This window comes from Bos indicus, chromosome 7 (genome assembly GCF_029378745.1).
Source record: "Bos indicus isolate NIAB-ARS_2022 breed Sahiwal x Tharparkar chromosome 7, NIAB-ARS_B.indTharparkar_mat_pri_1.0, whole genome shotgun sequence".
Classification (NCBI taxonomy): domain Eukaryota; kingdom Metazoa; phylum Chordata; class Mammalia; order Artiodactyla; family Bovidae; genus Bos; species Bos indicus.
This window is the reverse complement of record NC_091766.1, coordinates 83201531-83225535: the sequence shown is the minus strand read 5'-3', so window position 1 is coordinate 83225535 and position 24005 is coordinate 83201531. Positions and strand designations below refer to the sequence as shown.

The 24005-nt window shown below is 37.8% G+C and overlaps 1 protein-coding gene across 4 annotated transcripts in view; it reads right to left on the bottom strand.

Moving 5' to 3' along the window:
- VCAN (versican) overlaps positions 1-24005 on the bottom strand; it is a 120555-nt gene that overhangs the window by 59150 nt on the left and 37400 nt on the right. For 2 of the 4 annotated variants that reach the window (XM_019965391.2, XM_019965393.2), the window contains exons 6-7: positions 19843-20136; positions 10291-13251 (exon numbers count right to left, since the gene is read on the bottom strand). In XM_019965391.2, the coding sequence (XP_019820950.2) occupies positions 10291-13251; positions 19843-20136 (3255 nt within the window). The remainder of the gene's footprint in view (positions 1-10290; positions 13252-19842; positions 20137-24005) is intronic. The other 2 variants (XM_019965392.2, XM_070794009.1) reach the window with 1 other exon arrangement.

Genomic DNA, 24005 nt, shown 5'->3' with positions numbered 1-24005 from the left:
GGCAACATGGATGGTTGCTCAGCAAGAGGACGAATGCCCAGAGTTTCCTGTGAGGCTGATTCTGAGACTTTGTCTGAAATAGTAACTTACTTCATTGTTGCTGCTGTTGTTCAGTCTCTCAGTTGTGTCCAACTCTGCGACCCCAAGGACTGTAGCAAGCCAGGCTTCCTTGTCTTTCACTATCTTTTGGAGTTTGCTCAAACTCACGCCCATATTACCTCTATTTTTCTTTTTTATTAAAGCAAGCAACTGGCTTTTATTGTATACTTTTCTTGCTTATTGATTATTTCAAGTTGCCTTCCCAACTAAGCTATGGATGACATTATTTTCCTTTCCCTAGCCCTGGTGGCTCAGACGGTAAAGTGTCTGCCTGCAATGCAGGAGACCCGGGTTTGATACCTGGCTCAGGAAGATCCCCTGGAGAAGGAAATGGCAACCCACTCCAGGACTCTTGCCTGGAAAATTCCATGGACGGAGGAGCCTGGTGGGCTACAGTCCATGGGGTCTCAAAGAGTCGGACATGACTGAGTGACTTCAATTCACTTCAGCCACAGAGTAGCTTGACTGAATGCCTTTATTTCAACAAGCCTTTAAAATACTTCCTGGGAGTGAATGTGAAGAGATGGGCAGAGAATGTTTTATCTTCAGAGAGTGAAATGGCTCCCTTAGAAAGCAGAGCAAAGTAAGATCACAACGTAATAAAAGATGGTAACTATAGTATATTCCGTTGTACTCTACAGAAGCATACGTTGATGTGTTTTCTTCTCCCTTTCTCAACTTAGAGAAACCCAAACCTACTCCGAACAGCACATGGCCAAAGAAACTAACTCACCCTGTGAGATGCCAGGAATACTGTGGTGTAAGATGAAAAGATGAAGTCATTGGAAGCCAGACAAGGTAGTGTATGCCGATTACATACTAGGGGCAAGCAGGTCTAAGTACCATACTGAGACATAATATGTCAAGCTTTCATAGACACAGATGTTGAAGTACAACTAAACTTTCCCTCTCACTCAAGGGATTCTTTCTTTCCAGTTTCAAATCTCCTACTTTAACTTATCTATGGAAAAAAATTTTTATACATTATCACAATAATTCTAGCAAGTATTTAGAAGGTTTGCCGTAATTTAGTCTCCTCCTCCAAATCAAACCACTCCTTTTGAGAATAATTATAGCTTTCATGCCATCGGATCAGGGTTTCCTTCTTGATTTACACTCAAAAGGTCTGAATATTGGCATATCCCTCTAAGGAACACAGTTTCTCATGCAATAGGTGCTGAATTGTCCACACAATACCCTAGGTTGAAACAATATTTTACAATTTCCATTGCCTCAATTGTGTTGTAAAAAATCAGAGTACTTCCATGCAAATGAAAAAAATATATACAACAGTTTTCACTAAAAATTGTTCCCCTGTCCCCTCAACCAGAGCCCCATTCTTGGAATCTTCCTATTAATAAAGTCACTTATTAACCAGCTTTTTTTAAAAAATATATATGTGACAAACTGGCCTCAGTGAGATTCAATGTAATAAATTTTGCAAATAAATTTTAAAACTGACAAAAACAGATAATGCATTTAAATTATTTTTTCATTTTACCTCATTAAAATGAAACCTTTATAAAGCATTTCTTTTTCTGTTTCTTTTATCCCTTTGCTCCTCTCACCACACGTCTCTCCCCTTAGCTACACCCCTCCCCTCCAAAAGTTCTGAACGCTGTCTGGGCCCGTGAATACATTTTTTATTCACTGCACAAATGAATGATCTAAGAGCTATTAAGAAAGAAGAATGTAATCCCTGTGTAGAGAACTAGGGGGTTTCCTTGACAACAACAAAAAGACAGCAGGGAATGCCCATGTTTTCTATGAATATGCAAGAAGAGGCCTGGCCCAGCACCTGGAAAAATTTATAAAGAATTTGTGAAAAGATCTTTTCTTTGAAAAAAATTAAATTTGCAATCATCAAAAATCACAAGTCCAATTTTCACACATGAAAAAGAGCAGAAAGCTAATGAGTTCTACATGTTGATAGTATAGAATCAATACTATAACTATATTTAAAATTTAAATAAGGGCTGCAGCTGCTTCTGATTTGCACCCAAAATGGCATCACCCTAGACAAACACAATCCATAGATGATTAAAATTTTAACAAGCTCTTGCAGTCAGACAGATACTAGAGTATAATTATATTTGTCTCACTGTAGTATAAATCATCTCAAATTTTAAGGAAATTGCATTTTTAACATACTTAATACAAAACAATCTACATTTTCTGACATTTAGACGTTCACAACGAAACAACTGCCGTAGCTGAGAGGGGATTCATTTCTACTACGTCATTGCCATGTGCAAAGCACTATGCTGGGTGCTTTCTAGTCACTTAGGAGGTATTAAACGTGCGATGTGCCTGCCACCGTGTCGTGCAAGCCCAGGAAGAGATCCCCTTCTCTTTTAAGTAATCTCGTGAGTTTGTAGTATTAGCACATCAGAGAAGACAATGGCACCCTACTCCAGTACTCTTGCCTGGAAAATCCCATGGATGGGGGAGCCTGGTGGGCTGCCGTCTATGGGATCGCACAGAGTCGGACATGACTTAGCAGCAGCAGCAGCAGCATTAGCACATATGTTTACTATTATAACAACTGAGGCCTGTGGCGATCAAGCAATTTACCCAAGATCAAAAAGGTGGCAGATAACAATGTTGACCATGAACCCAAGTCTGTTTCCAAAGGCTCTTTCCACTCCATCGAACTGTATCCCATGGATCAAATCAACTACCTATCCATGGACTTTCAGAATATCACAGAGTATGCTTCAGAAATCCAGTTCTAGTATAGTATGTAGTGAATGGCAATTATTTGACTATTTGTTGGATACATGTATATTAATATATTTGGATACATACATACATGTATGGCTAAGTTGGTAAAGAATCCACCTGCAATGCAGGAGCTCCCGATTTGATTCTTAGGTCGGGAAGATCTGCTGGAGAAGGGATAGACTACCCGCTCCAGTATTCTTGGGATTCCCTTGTGGCTCAGCTGGTAAAGAATCTGCCTGCAATGTAGTGAGATCTGGGTTGGATCCCTGGGTTGGGAAGATCCCTATATGTGTGTGTGTATATACGTGTGTGTATATATATATACTCACACAGTGATCTTTTGTTATATAATCCCTGTGATTTGGGAAAAAAAGAGAGTATGTATCAGAATTTAGGAACTATTCTTTCTATACAATAATCACTACTACATCCATTTTACTGGCAAAAAATTCTGACAGAAAATTTAAGAAATTCCTGGGTCCACATGGCCAAGAATCAAAGGAAAGACTGATTGTAGTTTCCCTAACTTATATCACCTGCTTCTGTAATATTGCTAGTTCAAACTGCATTTGAATTAAGATATTATAGAAGTTTAGATCATCTTTTAGGTATACAGCCCACTCTAAAAAGTAGTTTTATGTCATTTAATTTTACAAATGTGTAATTCTGAACCGTGATACATCATGGGACGTGTTTTGAAAAGCTAAATGTACTTAACTTACAGATGATGCTATCTTTATCAAAATATATCAATCACTGAAAAATAGGAAAATGTGAGAGAACACTCCTTCCTGAGGAAGTTGCCTGAAGTTTCCATGATTTGTATAGGCTTCTAGGTGAATCTTAAGAAGGCATTCATCTTCTGAATCAGGGGAGCCACTCTGCCATTCAAGCCCTGTCTAGGAAAATGCCTGACAGTACCTGGGGCTCCTTGGCCCACTGGTGAGTCTCTGTTGTGAAGCAATAGGTTAATAATGAGTTTTCAGCCATTTGTCTTTGATCGTACCCTTCCAACAAGAACCAGCTTATATTTCATCCTTCTCATGAAATATTTTCTGAATCCCCTGCCTTCATTGATTTATTCTTTGTTGATATAATCTGCCATTTAGTCAGTATTTCACACCTAGTGTGTAATTATGCATTTCTGTACTGTTAATTACATTTGACTATGTTAATATAGGCTCCTCAAAAGCATTTAAAGGCTTTGGGAGCAGGGCCTATGGTTTACAGTTATTTTGTGTCCCTTTTGATTCTGTTAAAGAACAAAGCATGTTGTAGCTTTACCTGAGGATAACCCTTGACTGACTACTCTGCTAGAAGACAGTGTGAGCCTTTCTCTCAAGGTCACTGCTAATGACAAGTGGCATTTGTCTTTGGCTGACGCCCCACCTCAATAGCAGCTTCGACACTGGCAACTTGTAGTTGCAAGTGCCATTTTCAGAAAGAATAAGCTTCTTTATGTTAAGAAGAAGACAGCAAAGTTCCTTTTACCCAACTACAGGACATCTCTTTTATTAGTAAGCCTCAACCTGTGAGAAGCATGATTTTAATGTCTTCAAGATTTTCTTGAGATTAGTGCGTTAATAAATATTTATACAGCATTTAAAAGTTTGAGATTCTCTGTGTTTTGTATGTGTGTCTTATGTGACTGTATGTGTTATACATACAAAACATTTCACTTAGAAGGACTTGGTAAAAAAGGTAAGCTTTGATCTGTACTGTAGTGTTAAGCTCATTAATCATTTAAAAATATTAAGGCCAATTCTTTTTTTCCTACTATAGAAACGAAGGGAAAGGAGACAGTCTCTTCTTTTTTTCATTATTTTGCCAATAGAAGAATTCAGTCCTTTTCTAGACAGCCAAGGAGGAATGAGGGAAGCCATCCTAATTCCCTGCAGGGGAAAAAAAACATGTGCTTCTCTGGCAGGGAGCCACAGCTGGAGCCCAGCAAAGAGAACCACTCAAGTGTGTAGGCACCCGCCCCATCCACGTTCAGGGATGTGCTCCAAAATTCTGCAGGAGAGAAACAGCCCAGAACCAGAGCTGCTGGTTTCAGCATGCTGTTCTCCTGCCATCGCAGGTATCTGAATAGCATACACAGAGCCCCTTATTAGCAGCAAACGAAATCTAAGCCATCTCCTCTTAAACCAATAGAATGTCAATGAGAAGCCAGTCTTTCCAGAGTCTATGTTCTTTCAGAAACTGACAGACAGAGCAGCACCTGAGCCAACAGCGAGTCATTATTCCTGTGAGTTCATCAGGGGAGAGAATTGCCTCACTGCAAAAATGCTCCAAGGAGTGCCAAGACTCAGACTAGTACCAAAGTGCCAGACCCAGTGTGCCTCTGTCTGCCATCTGCTGCATTTCCCCTGGACACCTCACAAATTACCTCTGAAGTTTAAACATGATAAAATATATCAAGAGTGGTCTGAAAATATCAAGCTCTAAGTGCACACTTGATGATTTTGCCCTGCACATACTCTGAAATATAATTATATATAATTTTGACTACATACAGCTATCAATAAGATTAAAGTTAGATTTGCTTAATTTGTTTTATTCAGAATCATGTAGGTAAATGTTCAAAGGTAAATGTTAATAAATGTGTATCATTATAGGGAGACATATACATACACGTAGTGAAAACTGTGTGCTTAGTCACTCAGTCGTGTCCAACTCTTTGCCACCCCATGGACTGTAGCCCACCAGGCTCCTCCGTCCATGGAATTCTCCAGGCAAGAATACTAGAGTGGGTAGCCATTCCCTTCTCCAGGGGATCATCCCTACCCAAGAATCGAACCCATGTCTCCTGCATCGCAGGCTGATTCTTCACCATCTGAGCCACAAGGAAAGCCCATATAGTGAGAGACCAATTTTAAAAATGTTTTTACTTAAGAAAAAATAAAGAAATTCATTCAGAAATGAGTAAATTTTTGCTGCTTTATTCTGAATTACCCAAATGATCTCATTCTCTTTCTAGCTGTGTTCTAAGGTACATGTTACTTTAGAAACTACCACTGGGGATGAGAGAGGGGTCCCAAGAAAGTAGGGCTCCTAATATCCCCCCCGTCAAACACTAACCAGAACAGCCACTCTTTTATGCGCTCAAAATATGGAGGCCCAAGAAAGGAATCTGATCCTCTAATTAAAAATCTGAAAGCAGTTCTACATAATAAATTCTATAAAAATGTGATTTAAAAAGAATTATATAAGTAACATTACTTTTTAAAACCTGATGACTGTGCTTTCAATGGTATGAATATTGGCATTTACCCAGATATCTCCTATACTTAGAGCTAATGACCCTTATTCCTTACCCTCTCCTCAACAGCATCATATTCAGAAAATAAATATTTAGCTCTATGTACATTTCTCAAATATACAAACAAAAATGCAGATGGGATTAATCATATGGGAATTATTTCTGAATGATGTAAGCAATCAGTTCAGTTCAGTTCAGTTGCTCAGTCGTGTCTGACTCTTTGTAAGCAATAAAGTACCATAATTCTCAACAAGGAAACAGAGCAAAAGAAACTCTAATTTAGAGACCAAAATTATTTTTCTCAAAACTTCATTAATCATTAATGCCATTTCATTAATAATTTCATCAATATTTTATATTTGTTATTTTAGTTTCGTAGTGGCTTAATACCTATCTTACACTTAGACTGGGTAGCTAGAAATGATAAAACTAGCAAAAAAGAACAGCTGACCAGCAAATAATACCAAGCGAGTCTGACAAGTAATAGGCAGTATACATGAATTTGTTTAAAATAAAAACAAATAAGTCACTTATTTTAATGTTATAACCATAAGCATTTGCATAATAATTTGTACATTCAATATCTGTAGACTTCTAAATTATTCTTTGAGTTAAAATTACAGTGTATTAGTTTTTTAAATCATTCATAATCCTGTTACACTAATTTATGACATTTCAGATGATTTCAAGGAGGAGCATTCTTTTAAAAAAGGGAAAGAGTCCAGAATTGAGCTAACTCTTCCTATGCCTTTAAACTCTATAGATTTCATGTGTGTGTGTGTGTGTGTGTATTAGTCACTCAGTCATGTCTAACTCTTTGCAACCCCATGGACTGTATAGCCCACCAGCCTCCTCTGGAGGAGGAATGGAATTCTCCAGGCAAGAATAGTGGAGTGGGTAGTCATTCCCTTCTTCAGGGGATCTTCCTGTCCCAAGAATTGAACCTGGGTCTCCTTCATTGCAGGCAAATTCGTTATCGTCTGAGCCATCACATGTTCACAAAGAAAACCTTTCAATAACTTTTCAAAGTGCAGGTGTGCAAATTACTCCTGAAATAGACAGGAGCCATGTTTTCAGTATCCCCTGAACCACTGTTAAACACACCCTATAGCATTTTTCAGCTCATAAAAATTTTATGAGCTGAAAAGTTCCTTCAGATTTTTTTTAACTGCTAACTACAGTTGCCCTCCGGCAACAGCACCCTGAGTTGCTATTAAGATCCATTTGAGCAAATAGAACATAAACATGTCCTGCATAGTGTGTTTTGTTTAATAGTAGTAAAAATTTTTTAAAAATCAAGATTTATGTGACTTGCTGAGAGCAGCAAAAAAATTATGAATGCCTTGGTTTAGAGTAACATGGGTGGTATTTTTGCCTACTTGAATATACAGTATATGTACAGGTCAATTTTACGTTTTTGAATAGATTTATACAAATTTGTACATGTACCAAGGATTTTCCAGTTTGGAAAAATGTGCCTTGATACATAAAAAGGTTGGTTTTCCAGGCACATATGTATTTTTCCTTATTAATGAACACCTGCCTTAAAACTCATTAATTTAACATCTGCTCTCAGGTTTTCCCTTTTCAGAGTGAAAAATGCTTGAAAAATTAAATTTCTCATAGAAAACAAATAAAATGAATATAAAGCAGTTGGACCTGAGTCACCACCCTCATTGTCTTATCAAGACAATAAACGGTGTTTTTAGTCTTAAGAAGGGCATATATAAAGCATACAGAAAAGACAGATAGATGCAGGGACAGAGGAGAAAAAGAGAGAGATGGAGCGAGGGAGTTAATAGATAGATACATGTTCTATTCTCATCCCTAGCCCCCCGCACCCCACTGTACTCACTGGAACCCTCTGCCAAAGAAGATAAACAATTATTCCCTTTCCTTTCTGACCCATAGTTATCAATGCTGAATGGAAATTAGTTTGAAGGCAAGTCAAGGTCACATGTTTGAAAAGTGAGATTGACACATATACACTACTATATATAAAATAGATAACTAATGAGAACCTACTGTATAGCAAAGGGAACTCCACTCAACTCTCTGTGGTGACAAAGAGGGGATATATGAGTACGTATAGCTGATTTACTTTGCTCTACAGCAGAAACTAACATAGCATTGTAAAGCAACTAAACTCCAAAAAAAGAAAAGAAAAGTAAAATAAAGGTAGAAAAAAGAGGAGGAAATATCTAGTTGTGTTTCCCAGACCCAGCTGACTTAAGTTTACAATTCAGATAAAAATACACACTTTGTATAAATGGTTTATGAGTTAAAGTTACTCAGACTCTCCATTTCAAGTAGCCATTTATAAACTTAGGTTTTTGTTTTTTTTTTTTTTTCTGATGGCTGCCAATTCTTCCAGGGAGATTGAGTTTCACTTATCCCGTTTGGTAATTTGATTACCCTCACCTCAATGCACAGTTTCCCATTTAGAAGAGTTTTTAAATGCAGAACATATTTTACTGCTTTATCTATCATTTGATTCAACATAGTATCTATACTAACAAGAGAGCTGGGAAAAAACTTTTGTGTAGTTAGTCATTCAAGAATTTTTTTTTTAATTCTCAAATTAAGCATTCGTAGGAATCCCTAAGCTTCTCTTCATTTCTTTCTTTTTCATAGTAATATCTTCTTGTCACTTTCCAGCCCCACTAACAGCAATCCTCATTACCACTATTTGGCAGCCTGTCTTCTCTCTCCATCTCCAGTTCCAAGAGGCAGAAGAGCAATGTAGGAGAGAAGAAATATGGTTTCCAAGAAACAGCATCATTAACAGGCAAATAATGCTCCAATCCTGACCTCATTCAACTGTATTGGAAAGTGGAGATTAATATCAATACTCTGAGAGTGTATTCTCTTCTCTGCTATTCACTGTCCCGCAGGAGCTTTTACATGGAGAAAGTTCTGGGTGGTAGAGGCCAAATTACCATCTAACTGAAAGCCAGCTGACTAGACATTAGAGCCACCTGTGTTCCCAACAAGTGCATCCCCAAGCAGGCTCATGAGTATCGCATAAATTACAAAAAATGACACCTCTTACGAAAAATGACACCTCTAGGGGAATAGCCCAACAGTAAGAGAAAAAAACCTCTCAAAAAACATTCTTCTAGCTTGACTTCTCATAGCTAGGTTAAGGAAAAACGAGCATTTATTCCTCTAATCCACACACTAAAACTAAAATACAGCAACTTAACTAAAATCGATGATCTTAACTTCTAAATTAAAAAAAGACAAACCTGAATAGATCTATTGAACTCCATATAACACGTATTCGCGATTCAGCTTACCAAATTTGGAAGATAGAGTGTACTGACCTTTAAGAAGGAATAAGTTAAATTTAATGATAAAAATTGCAAGTATTAGTCAATGTAAAGAAACAGCTTTTAAGATTTTTGCCAGAGAGATATATAAAATACTTGAGCAGAATAAAAAGCACCATGAATATTCTTATAACTAAATCACAAAATAAATAACATTACAGCCTGGGTTTTTAGGGAACAGAGGTAATCCACTTTCTGAAACTGTATTTGATAAAATATATTACAGCATTTCCTAGAATTGAGCTAGACCTTATTTGTTCTAAATATTTACAGCTTAATGAAAATATCCAAGGACAACAGCTTGAAAATATGTTGAACTTTCTTTAAAATAAATTTAAACTGCATACCTATTACCCACCCCACAAAGTTGCATAATAAACCTGCAAATCATGGAAGAGAAAAACCAAAACAAACCTCTAGATGTCTTTCTATCAGCCCGAGGGATATGCAATACGGTTTTAGCTGTCCACGGTGTAAGTACTGAAGGTTAATAGTTAAAGACCAATGAAATGTTAACACAGTCTAGTACTACACTTGAGTAGTAACACATGGAAAGACACTGAAATTAAAACATCTTGTTCTGCATGTTCTGAAGTGATGTAACAGTGATGATTTGGTTATATTAGATGACAAAGCAGGGCTTCTTATGACTTTTAAAATAAAACCATATCTAACATTCTTCCAAACTGTTTAACATATTCTTCCAATTCATGTACAAATACACAATATATGAAGCTAAAACAGAATTTTTTCACACTCCAGTTATCTTCTAATGGCAGCATTTGGCATGTTGATACTTTTTTTTCCCAAAAGTAATTTTCAAGATAAAATGCTGATTGCCTTGATTGGTATGTCTAGAAAGCAAAGACTTACCTGTCTTGTTTTCTCTGACCTCAATAATATAAACATTTATGTCAGGGTGGAATTTTGTCCCTGCTGGGGGTTCTGGAGTAGAAAATGCCTGTGGTCCGAAGGCTTCTTTGCCTTCCACAGTGGGAGGTCTCGTTGGCTGTGTAGTAGAAGTACTTGAAGTTGTGAAATATTCTCTATCAATATCTGTTTCTGTTTCCTTAGCTACAATGTCCTCAAGGGTAGTGGGAGGAACACGAGATGTTGATTCTCCAATGATTACCATGTCACTGGTTGTTTCTTCATCAGGTTCTCTGTCAATGAGAGGTGGCTTCTCAGTGGAGGCTGAAGGTGTGTGAAGTCTATCTGCTGAACTGAAGGCAGCAGTGTCACTTGGAACTGTGGCTTTAACTGTTGAAAATTCTGGGAGTTCTGTGGCCTTGGGCTTTTCGAATAATCCTGAGCCTAAATCAATATAATCCAGGGATGTTTTCTCTCTTTTCTCAGTCGTGGTCTCTTCTATAAGCTGGGTAACACCAATGCTAAAAGGAGATACAAATCCCCTTGGACTGGTACCTTCTGTTTCATATTTTTGTTTAGGCCATGGACTGAAAGTTACCTTTGACCCTGTGGTTGGTGTTAGCGTTACCACTTCATCTGTTTTTGCTTTGGTGACAGCACCAGGTGGAAAAGATGTATGCTGCTCAAATTTTCCAATTGGAGTTGTTACTAAAACTGAGACTCTGTCAGAACCCATCACTGATCTGTCTTCAAAGACAGTATATGCTGACCCATCGCTCTCTTGTTCATCCAAACGTGGTGTTGTCTCCTTGGCTGTGTCAGTTGTAGAACTGGGAGGAGAAACTGGTTTCTCTGGAGTCTGTTCTTTCCAAAGAAAATCTTCTCGCGTTGCTTCTTGTGTAATTTCTGTTGTTGTTCTTACAGTCTCAGGATACATAGAAGCTTCAAAGTGAGTCTGATTAATGACACGTATGTCTTGAGAAGGTTCGCCTAGAACTTCACCTTCTGATGGAATGGAAGGTACCAACACTCCCCATTCTGTCTTGGGGATGACAGGAAGAGGAATGGTATGGGAAGTGTCTACATAAGTAGTAGGCTCCTGGGTGCTACTATAATTAACAAAGGTTGACCCTTCCACATCTGAAGGGTGTGCAAATTGAGGGACAGTAGACAAAGGCTTAGAGACATCCACATCTTCTCCTTCATCCAAAGCACTTCCCTCTATGGTTGCATGAGTAACTCGGACTTCTGTGCTTGTAAAAGGTGGAACTCTTTCTTCAGTTATAGAATCTCTCAAAGTAGACTTTTCTGTGGTAGCAATTGATGTAGTTGGCTGAAATCTAACTGTGAATTTTTCATGGTCTGTTGTGTCTTCCTCAGTAAACTCCTCTAGTGGCCTTTGAGTACTACCTGGGATACGAGTGAATTCATCTCTTCCATCTTCAGTAAGACTTGGCATTTCTTTATCCTTACCACTCACTCCCATGGTGGTGATTAAGGCAGGGGGCAATTTTGGAGAGCCTACATGTTCTGTGGACCCTAAAGGTTTTGATGTTGTATTATCTTCATCCAATGACCATTTTGATACAGTAACCACCTCCACATTTAAAGTGCTCTGGATCAAATGCACGGTTGTAATACCCTCCTCATACTCTGTGGTATCTTGATAGCCATCTGTTTCTAATCCACTTGGAGTTGTAAAGTCTTCCTCCACATCTGTTGCCTCTGTTGGTGTCACGCCTGGCTTTGTCGTTGTCATCAGTGCTGGGGATTCAAAAGATTTGGTCATTCCCACTGAATACTCGGTATGATGAATTTGCTCTGGGGAAGCTGTAGGGAACTTCATTCCAGAGAAGCCTTCTTCCTCGATTTTTTCTATAGATGAATCTTTGGTGATCTTTTCCTGTATTTCATCATTGGTGTAAGTAACTGTTCTCATCGCTGGTCTTAGAGTTTCTGTTCTTTCTCTTCCTGTTCGTGGAGTGGGAGAAATAACTGTGGATGTCCCCTCGACTAATCTTTTATCACCAGAATAAGGAAACAATTCTACTTCTGTATGATGCTGTGATGGGAAAGGTGTGGTGGACACATACTGGCCAAGAAAACCTTCAGTTATCCTGCCATGAGTCTGTTTCTCTTGCCTGTGGTCCATGGGCGACCCATCACTGTCAGGTGAGACAATCGTTGATGCGGAGACTGACTCCACATCCTCTAGTTGACCGCGGGTGGTGTCTTCTGAAGTCTTTGACACTGTAATGACCTCAGGTATTTGGCTAAAGATCGAGGTACTCTGACCCGATCTAACTGTAGATGTTCTATCTTCACCATCACCTTCTCTCAAGGTGAATCCATAGTGGCTTGTGGTCACTGATTCAGAGACTGTGCTTATTGCTTTCTTTTCAGTTTTTGATTCCAGGGTCATTGTTGTAGATACAAATGGTGTCACAGTTACAGTGAATTCCTTAGAAGGAATGTGCTTTGAGATTTCCATAGATGTTACCAAGGGACCCACTTCTATTTGTTCAATTTGTGTAACTGAATCTTTTATTTGCAGATCTTCCTTCACACCATCCCATGAATCAGGAGCATGATGGGAAACGACAGTTGTACTTTGGGGCACTTCTTCCTTAATTTCAGATACGTCTGGCTCTCCAAGAGGTCCTGAAGCGGAAGGTGAGTAATAGTCCATATCCCAAGGCTTCTTCATACTTCCATCAGGTGGCAGTGATTCTGTGGCTGATCTGTGGGTACTAGTTAGAGGCTGAACTGTGGATTTCTGTTCAAAATTGACAATATTTCCTATAGGAGGGACCTTTGTTGTAATGACAGGTAATTCAGTGATTAAAGGGACGATTGGTGTCATTCTGTCCAGTCCCATTTGTAGTTCTTCCAATAAAGTGGGTGAGACAGTTTCTGCAAGCATATTCAGTTCGATGGTTGTAGCCTCTGATATATTCTGTTTAGCTAGAAAAATAATTTCAAAGAGTTGATTAGACAAGTTACTGATAAAAGTTGTACGTCCAGTGTTTGTTAAGTGCTGTGTGTAATTTGGAGTGACCCAAAAGTGTTTTGTGATGGAGGGGAGTCTAAAAACTATACTTAACCCAAAGACAGAAACTAAACATTTAATCATCACAAAAGACTGTTCTTAGTTAACGAACGTGAATATTATGTAGTTTTCAGATAAGAAGTTCAAAAAACAAATGCAGAGCTTGGAAACAGTAGGCACATTATTTCTCAGAAACTGCAGCACCAACTTGAAGTTTAGTAGGAGAACTCAATACTACTATTCTGTCTCTAGCTACATAATGTCTCCAGGGAGAGGGAGTGCCTCAGATTGCAAAATAACAAAAAAGCCACATCAAATGTACCCGAGTTACATATCAACGATTACATGGTCCATACTGTGGAAGCTTTCATAAAAACAGGATATTAAACGTTTTAACACCACTTGTTGCTTGATCCCAGGTGTTGGACATTTGTCTTCATGTTCCTTTCAACTCTACAGGGTAGCCTTGTTTATAATAAATACTAAAATGCCTCTGGCAGAGGCTGCTTGGCCTTTGTTGTAGTTCTACATCTTGTTCTATGTTCAACACGATATGTTTATAACTCTTACGAGTCTTGGGTCCAGGCTTACTTTCAGCAGGAAATGCAAACACAGAACAGGAAGTAAAGTACCCACATGATATATTTTAGCTCTGTAATTACAAATCACTGGAAACAACCCTGAGCATCAGAAAGAATGGGCTCAGGCAATAAAAAGTAACATGTCATCATAAAATGCTACATTATAACGCCTCCAGATTTACAGAGAATGGCCTGGCCTGTTGAAAGAAATATAAGTTGTGTATAAAAATGACAGTGTTGTAGATAGGATTCCATCTCACCATAAAGAAAATGCAGTAGTTAGGCACATAAAGATTTTGTCTTTTAAAAAATACTCAAGATTTTCAAAAATCAAAAACTGCCACTAGCCTCAGAAGGAACTGATCTGAGGACATCTGTGGTCACTGCTTTGCTAAGTTGTAAAATCTGTAGTATCTATAATATCTTGTGGCCTACTCTTAATAATCCCCAAACCAGAGTCCTTGGAAGACAAAACTGGTTGATTACTTTTGAGCGCCATCTACTCTGTCAAAACGTAATGATATTAGGGCACTGAAACTGCTCTGTGTGGTAAGAGAATGGCAAAGACATGTCATTATATATTTGTCCAAATTCAACCCAAATGTTGAATGTACAACACAAAGAGTGAGCCCTAATGTAAACTACAGACTTTGGGTGATTATGTTGCATCCATGTGGGTTCATTGGTCTAATAAGTGTGTCATTCTGATGGGGGATGTTGACAATGGGTGAGGCTGTACATGAGTGTGGACAGGGCATATGTGGGAAATCTTGGAATGTTCCACTAAATTTTACTGTGAACTTAAAACTATTAAATAAAGCCTATTTTAAAAATTTAATGATAAAATGATGTGATTTCATTGTAAATCAGACTTGAGCTGTAACAGACTCCTCATTTTTTTTGGTCTGGTATGAGCTATTATTAGTTGTGCTCATTTCCTGGACCATTTTAAAGCCCAGATTCATTAATATTATACAAAAACTTGGTGACCATTTCATTATGCTGTATTTTAAAATTCTTTAGTCTGTCACTATTTGTCCCTTTATCTTAAAACTAAACAATAAAAAAAAAAAGAATTAGACTCTTCAAAAACATGTTCAATAACGTTTCTTCCCTCCTTTTTTAAAGAAAGCTTTTTCTGCAGTCATTTCCTGGAGGAAGCTTTGGTCTATTTTGATTGACATGGACAACTTAAGGAACCAAAGTGAGGTTGACTATTTTTCTTTTCATTCAATTCTCTATCCTCTGAAATTCCATAACTGTTACCTCATTTAACTGCCAGATATCATGTTTGTTTTATAACTGCATTCTTTAGGGAAGCAGTAAAATGTACATACAGAGAAAGTTCCCAAGGAAACATAATATAAACACTTGGTACACTGCATATTAGAGAAAATTCAATCATATTGTTATTAATAACAACACAAAAGCTAATTTTGCTTTTTCCCTCTGAGTATTTCCATGGCTGAAAAAATTCACTTAAAAGGAGGTGATAACTGCCTGAGAGCCAAAACAGGGCCTGTGAATCAGGTCTTCCTAATGTTCCAACCCAATTTGTATGCCAGCAACTTTCTACAGTACTATGAAAATACTTTTCATATCAGTTTAAAAACGAAAGACTCAGATTTCAAAAACGACATGACTGTATGTCATTATCAGTTGGTATTGTGCTGTTTGATGCTGTCTTCCTCTAGGCCTGAAACATAGTCATATGACGGTAGTGTGTCTCAGAATCTCCTTTACAAAGCTACATGACTTTGTTTTCAGAACAAGGGTTTTTAATGAGAGCCCCGTTTAAGGGTCTGCTTATAATTAAGCTGATTAATTCTACTATTTGGAATGGAAAACCTCAGACTTCCTTTTGGGGTTGGGTTACTTTTTCATCAACTTAACAGATGATTTCCATCACAACTCAGTGTATCTGAGCATCTGCGCCACTTGTTTCAACCCTTCCAAAAAAAAAAAAAAGGAACTAATTAAAAAAAAAATAAAAACACAAATATCTACAAAGAAATAACATAAGAATAAATACCAGTGTATTAATGATGACTATTACAAACGTGAAAACACAACTCCAGATTTTTCTGAAAGTGTCTCTCCACAAGAATTCACGTGGAGAAGTTTTTGTCCTGGAAAACTACCACTGTCCCTTCTTCAGCTTCATTATCGAGGAAGCCAACAGAAAGCAGCAGGCTTCTTTTCCCACAAAAGCTCCCCTCGAACATTTGCAGCTGTTTGCCACACAGATGTTTCACATCACTGTACTTATGGTATTTTATATCCTATGGACTATCTTCTCCAGTGCTTCTATTGTGAGACACAAGGCAGATTTTCCTAATGAAATATGAAAATCCTATTAGCAGCACGATAGTCGATTTAACTTATAGCCATACTTGCCTTTATTATAGGGAAATGACTAGATATTCAGAAAGTTGATTTGGGGTTCATGGTTGCAGAAAGAGTAATGGTCAGAACCGCGGGATCAGAATTCAAAGTAATATTTAAAGTTTTATGAGTGATTGAATGCCAACCGATTCAAATTCAATAAAGAGAAAACATGTCAGAAAGGCCAGTTAGGGAAGGATAAGTTTTGACACCTATGGTCAGATTATGATCTAGGGTGCAGAAAAGATAACAAGCTGATCATAGGTTAGAAGGGCAGATCAATTGTAAAAGTGAACAAATACATAAGAAAGACGTCATAGGAAGTGGTGGGTATTTATTTAAGTCTTCTTTAGACCACTGTCTTTAGCTCCAAGCTTAACTGAACAGAGGGGTGTGAAAAACAATGAGGGTTCAAAGCAAGATGGCATAGGTGATTAGAGGCCTAGAAATTAAAATTTCAAAACAAGGAAATTGTTTCAGCTGAAGGAGACACTGAGGGACAACTGAACAATTGTGTTCAATAGTAGAAATGCTGTTATTTAGAATTTGGTTTCCAACTTGAGAAGGAAAGATGGACTCGGATTCTAATGCAAAGGATTTAGATAATGAAGAAAACAATCTGAGAGTGATAATAATAGGATATTGGAATGTGTTTTCTAGGAAACATTCCCTGTCTTCCTCTCCTGGAGATCTTTAATCATATTAAATGAGAGGTTATCACGAGTCTTTAATGGTTTTGATTCCCTTAAATTTGGGGAGCATGCATGAACCTTCAGAGCACTGCATAACTCTATTTCGCAAAACTTGCTTAACTCTGAGGTCAAAGAAGAATGAAAAGTGCACAATTTAATCAAGGGGAAACCAGCAGGAAGACTGTATTTCACAAGGACATTAATATACTTGTTTTTCAAATCTGTTTGACAAGAACAGATTCTAATTCTATTTATCATCGGCCATTGTTAATGTTCTATTCAGTGATTTCAGAAGGAAGAGGGAATTATAGCAAAGTGAGATTTGGTATTGTTTATTCACCATGAAGTGGTCTTAAAAACACTTTTGACATTTGGTAAAAGCAAACAAGAAAAATATGGTTATATTTCTAAATTCTTCTACTTAACCAACTAGCTGTACATCCCTGACATCACTTTTGGAATTTGTCCTTAAGGTCACAATTCTTATCAACTTTAACCCTATAGATTTAGTCATGACTCAACTCTATGGGAAACTACAGCAGGCAAGTCATTTTGAGAATATTTTTCAAATTTAAAAAAATGTATATGTTTTAAAAAGAATCTTTTAAAAATGAATTCGAAATTTGAGGAGGGTGTTGGCATTGTGTGTTAAGGAAGGCTTTTATGTATGACTAAACTTTGAGTATGGTAGAGTCTTAGGGAAGAACTAAATAAGAATCTAGTCTTTAGCTTAACTGGGGTAAAAAACAAAAATTTGAATCTATTATATCTGCAAGTTATATATTTCCAAGTTATATAGATTCAAATGAATTAGGGAGAAAAAAGAAGACCTAAACTTTCAAATTTTATTCACGTTTTATACAGATGTTTTAGTGGGTGGTTATTCTACTTGAATCTAAGTATCTTGTTATTTTGTACATTCATGTGAATTCCTTATTTAAATAAATAATTTAAAACACATCAGGATGAATTCTTTGGGGCTATAGACAGGCTTTGTTTGACATTTTTCTCTCACAGAGAACAAAAATGTTTAAAAGTTTTCTAGTGCCAGGTTTATAAAGCACAAGAAAATAAAATCAAACAAGGATAATTCAACTCCTTCCTGAATTTAACTTCTCTAACCCACCTGTTCCCTCCCCTCCCCAATACACACACAAAAATTTGATTTTCTCCTTTAATCACACCAGTCACTTAACATAAAACTGATTTTAAAGCTTGAACTACTTGAAAATATTCCTGGAACTACTGTTATGGGTATGTGGCTTAAAAGAATGATATCTTCTTACTTCTGGGGATAAGGTTTGGCTATTACTGTTGTTGTTTTGTTTGTTTTCCTGAAAATGATCAAGACTTTTCCTGTAGTTTCAGGGCCTAAGAACAAAAACAAATAATTCCAAAGGCTTTTCGTGGCCAGCTTGTATTGCACTGATACACAACACATGGCTTTAACACTCAGAAAGTTGAGTTTACAGGAGGAGATCCAAACAGAAATACCTTAGCTGGGAGATAGCAGGATATGAAATTACACCTTTCCATTGCACTAACAATCTATTCTCCTGACTACTCAGATATCCCACTTCTGTGTCTTTTTGGTTGATGAAGAAAGTCTGTATATTTAGAAGCCAATTACAAAATAAGCTAGTGTATTTTTGACTCATTTCAGTTACTGTTGACCTTCTGTATCCACGGGTTCCATATTTGAAGATTCAACCAAGTTCTGATTAAAAAAAAAAAAAAAAAACTCCAGAAAGTTACAAAAAGCAAGACTTGAAATTGTTGTGCGCTAGCAACTACTTACATAGTTGATATTATATCCCATTACACAGTATAGCTTATGTAAGTAATTCTGGTATCCCTGAGGGCCCTAGGAGCAATCTCCCATGGATACTGAGGGGATGACTGTATGTATTGCTAAAACAGTACATATATTGAAAACTTAGTAAAAAAATTCTCACTAATTCAATATAATATGGCTCCATCTTGAACACACTAAAGGTCACCAAAATTTCTAGCAGATCTTTGTTTGGCTGGCATAATATAGATCCTACAGTAAACATCACAGTGAGGCTCTGGATTAGTTGCTTGTTTAATTAAGCATTCTACAAGCATGACACTATGGTATGTGACTAGTGCTAAAGTAATTTAAGGACATGTAAAAATTAAATATATCATTAATGTTGAGAAATGTTACTTCAAATCCATTTTAAGTTATTTTAAATCCATACTTAACTGAAGGTAGCCTATTTATGTTAGAGCTTGCCAAAAAACATATACTGTATTTAATATGATACTAGAGCATTAGAAGGAACATATTTCCATTATATGAGATAAACTGAGATAAAATGAAATTTTTACTTATAGCATGGTTCATTTTTAGGTATTATCCATGTCAGCTCCAAGTACTCACCTGCGGTTACTGAAATTTAAATCCTCTGCTATTTGAAAGAAAGGGTGATACCAAACAAAGAGGGAAAAAAACAGAACTCAGGGATTCAACTCAGCCATGACTGGCCCCAGCATTATAATAGCGCCAACAATCCAATTGCATTGAAGGACTGCAATTAATATAAAACAAGTGCTCAGAAACATGTTCTGTGCAATGCAGCACAGTTAAGGCCTTTGCCTGACATTTTTTCATCCTCTCTAAAAGCCATTTGTCTAACTTGTTTTAACCATATCACTGCTGTTTCATTTCCTTGTTTTTGAGAGTCACTGAACTGTTTCCATTCCGTGCACACAATGCAAGACATGGAATCATTCCAATGGCTAGTTGAACATCAATTGCATGCCTTCGAAGCTTTTTTTTTTTTTTTAAACTAGAATGTTTTAAAAGGTATCAAACACTTACGTTTAAAGCAGTAGGCATCAAATCTGCTATCAGGGGGAGGGAAGCCTGTCTGGTTCTCAAAACGATACAGGGTTCTCACCCCAAGTAAACCACCTCCACACTGGGCCCTGGCCACAGTCACAGGGTGGCGAACGCTGGCGTCCAACAGCCACCCGTAATCACACCGGTCGAAGCCGTTCCTCCACGCTGCTTGGAGCTCCCCCACGGTCGCCAGGCGGGCGTCCTGGGTTTTACACTCTTCTCCAGCTTCCTCAAAGGTGAACTTGTTGGGAGCAGTGATGTGGAACACATCACCTGCAATAAGAAGAAGAAAAAAGGGTCTAAAGTTTACTCTTGTCTTTTCCTGTTTATAGGAGTTGGGGAAAAGCACACCATTCTTTTCTTATAGTGAGGAATCATCTTCTGATATTTACAGCAGAAAACTCAGTTTCCTAATTTTGTTATTATTAATATTAGTGTATGATAAGAAGTAACACAATAAACACACACCAGAAACGTTTCATTTCATATACGTACATTCCCTAGTTCATAGAAGCTGTCATTTGATAATACAGTTACAATAGATTCTTTGAAGTAAACAAACTTTTCCAATTGATTCTTTGATTTACTGTCCAGGAAATGGGTTTTCTCTCCATGAAAGAGGCTGTGGTGTACTTATTAACATTGCATGTCGGAAAGAGAAAGCTGCACTGAAATGTCTTTGAGGTCATTTTTCTTTGTTTATCCTAAAATCAAATAGCAATTTTCTGACTCTCTCATCCATTTCTGCCATCAGAATGGATTAACTCCCAGCAAAGCAAACAACAAAACAAGACTTCCAAGGTTTGAAGACGGGGGAGGGAAAGGGGCAGAATGGAATGCAGTTTCCTGCTTTTCTGTCCTAGGCACAGGGCTGCTTTGAGAGTTACGCAGGTCATGGCCTGCCCTTGGGCAGGGCTGAGGATGTATGAGGACCAATATCAGCTCCCAGTCAACCAGCCAAAGAGACCAAAAGTCCCCCTGGAAGAAGGGGCACCCTTTTTTTTACTTGCTCTGCCCAAGGTGGATACCGTTTGAAATCCGTCTGCCTTTCCGGTTCCCACAAAGTTACCATAAGGGCCTCTAACTAGGTTGGGGAAATTTTCATGTTTATTTATTGATTAACAAAGAAAGGCTGAACATTTCCTTTGTTCATCACATTAGGCTCAATTAGACCCAATTAGTATGCTCATTATCACTTAACATGTCACAGTAAAATATTCTGGAAATGCCAAAGCGTTTGTTAAATTGGAATGTTACTTGTGTAACGTAACAACTGGCTGAAATGAATGCAATGTGAATTAAATGATGCTTTTCACAAGTGGCTAAAAGACAAAGGTAGAATTAGAGAAGACCTAAGCAAATAGAGCAGGCAGGATGAGGAGTACAAAATGAGGTAGAGAGGTAGCTAAAATATCGAGAGCCCATTTTTATAGCAGCCATGGGTCCTGCTTCCATTTCATTGAGACTTGTCTTTGATTCTATGATCTATCAGACACAAGAGCTCTCATGATCTGGATCTTCACCTCACTAAATCCAGATGTAACAAGTTATTGTTTAAAATGAATAGAGCCATTACTCCATGTGTGAGTGTCATAACTTTATAAAACCAGAAAATTATAGTCAGGAGAAAAAGGTCAAGTCACCCACATCAGCTCTTCTCACTACAAATCTAAAAACGCTGCCAATGAAACGAGGACAAATCCCAATACGAGCTATTTGATGAAGAAAAAGAAAAATGACTTTTACCTGACTGCAAAAAGTAAGGCAGAGGTGAGAATGGGGTTTTGTCCTTAATAATCTAGGCTGGCAAAGGACAGCAATCTCAAACCCAAAAATACACTGAAAGAACAAAGGCCCCCCTCATTCCTAGAATGTCATCCTTCCTAGTAGGTTTTAAAATTGTAAGGTCATAGTACCAGTTGCATAGCACGTATTCAATAATTTGTTAAGGTTCTTACTCAGAAAAAAGGTGCCCTTTTTCCTTCCATCCTTCCCAAGCAGCACATTAAAGAGTGCTCCCTCGGCTGCAGTGCTCTGGGTAGCTGCCATCTGGGACAGGCGATTCATCTCGCCTGTGGATCTGGCTCAAAGCAATGGGCTACATACAGTCCATGGGGTCGCATAAGAGTCAGACACTACTTAAGTGACTAAATAACAAGAAAATAACAACAAAACCTGGGGGAAGGCAGGCAGACAGACCGTGTCGCCCCAAGCAGCCTCAGCAGCCTTGTTCACCTGAGCATTACTCTTGCATTTGGCCTGAAAGCAATGGAAGTGTGAAAGAGGGCAGCCTGCCAGCATGCTTCCCTCCAAGGTGGAACCCTTGGGTTTGTTATTACAGCTGGAATATCAATTTTGTTGCCTTCGTTTCCTGTATGGTGAGGTGCTTCTACATGGAGGCAAGAGCACTGTTCCTTTTCAGTAACTGATCAGACAACCAGAGCAAGGCAGAGAAATAAATTAAATGAGTAAACCTCTGCTTCTCCAAACAGCGATTTTCGCCCACATGATGGGGGAAATCAACTTCTCCAAATACAGCCAGACCAAAGGGCTAATGAAGAAAAATGACAGCATGATTTTCTGGATAACTTGTTTCTCTGTTTTAAGTAGCAAACACGTTTGGGGTATTAATGGAAGGAAAGGTTTTGGTAGGTGCTGGCAGGTTAAAAAAATACCCTTATTATTATCAAATCAATAAAGATCTACTTATAGAACTTTTCATTAAAAACTCTTATTAAGTCTGACTTTATATTAAATTAATTATTTAATTCACTTGTTTGGGGTATACAGTATCTATCTCTCCAAGCTCCAAAAAATAATGATTTTATTTAAGTATAAGTTCTGTTATTCCCCTGTTTTCCTTTTCATTTGTATGTAAAAACTTTTCAAACATTGCAAATTAAATTTAAAAAACTTATTGAAAGTGATGTCATCATTGGGTTTCAAGTAACTCAGATGAAAAAAGGAAGATTTAACTAGCATTAATGTGACTTAAGGTGAGAATCAAAACAACTCATCTATAAAGATCCATATGTGTGGCCCATCATTATACACGGCATAATTGTTTGATTTTAAAATAATAAAAAAAGTTACTTTAACTCTGTTGCAAAAAATAGTGTCTAAGCCTTTCTAAATCATAATTGTTTAACATAAACATTGCCTTGTCTATTTCATAATTCTAATGATACAGTGAAGTATCCATACTACGGAACTATCTTACTGAGTCTAGAAGCTTTTAGAACTGACACTCAATCTCTACCAAAAGAAACTAAGTTAAATGTCTAAATTGTTACCTTTCTATGTAACAACCTCAAAATATTAATGTCAGACATCTAATACTGTTCTCAAATGTGCCAGAATATCCCAGCATCAGTTTCATATACTAAAACCCAAAGAAAAAAAAGGTAAATTAGGGGTAATACACAGATAGCAATCACTGAATTAATTCATATTCCTAAGTATTTTTGATTTCTAAGTACTCTTGATTTCTAAGACATCTGTTTTTAGTTTTTATTGATATTACTAAAATAATCTCCTGTCAAGTCCTTTTGGATTCACAAGCTACCTGGATTTAGACAATTTTAGACATTATGTCAGAGAAGGCAGTGGCACCCCACTCCAGTACTCTTGCCTGGAAAATCCCATGGGTGGAGGAGCCTGGTGGGCTGCAGTCCATGGCGTCGCTAAAAGTCGGACATGACTGAGCAACTTCACTTTCACTTTTCACTTTCCTGCACTGGAGAAGGAAATGGCAACCCACTCCAGTGTTCTTGCCTGGAGAATCCCAGGGATGGGGGAGCCTGGTGGGCTGCCGTCTATGGGGTCGCACAGAGTCAGACACGACTGAAGTGACTTAACAGTAGCAGCAGCAGACATTATGTATTTAATCTAACATAATATAAATGTAGATGATTTGTTGTTTAAATCAGAATTAACCTATTAAAAGCTTTACCACTGAGCTTCCCGGGCAGCTCAGTGGTAGAGAATCCACCTGTAATGCAGGAGATGTGAGCTCAATCCCTGGATCTGGAAGATCCCCTGGAGGAGGAAATGGCAACCCACTCCAGTATTCTTCCCTAAAAAATCCCGTGGACACAGGAGCCTGGTGGACTACTGTCCATGAGCCTGCAAAGAGTTGGACA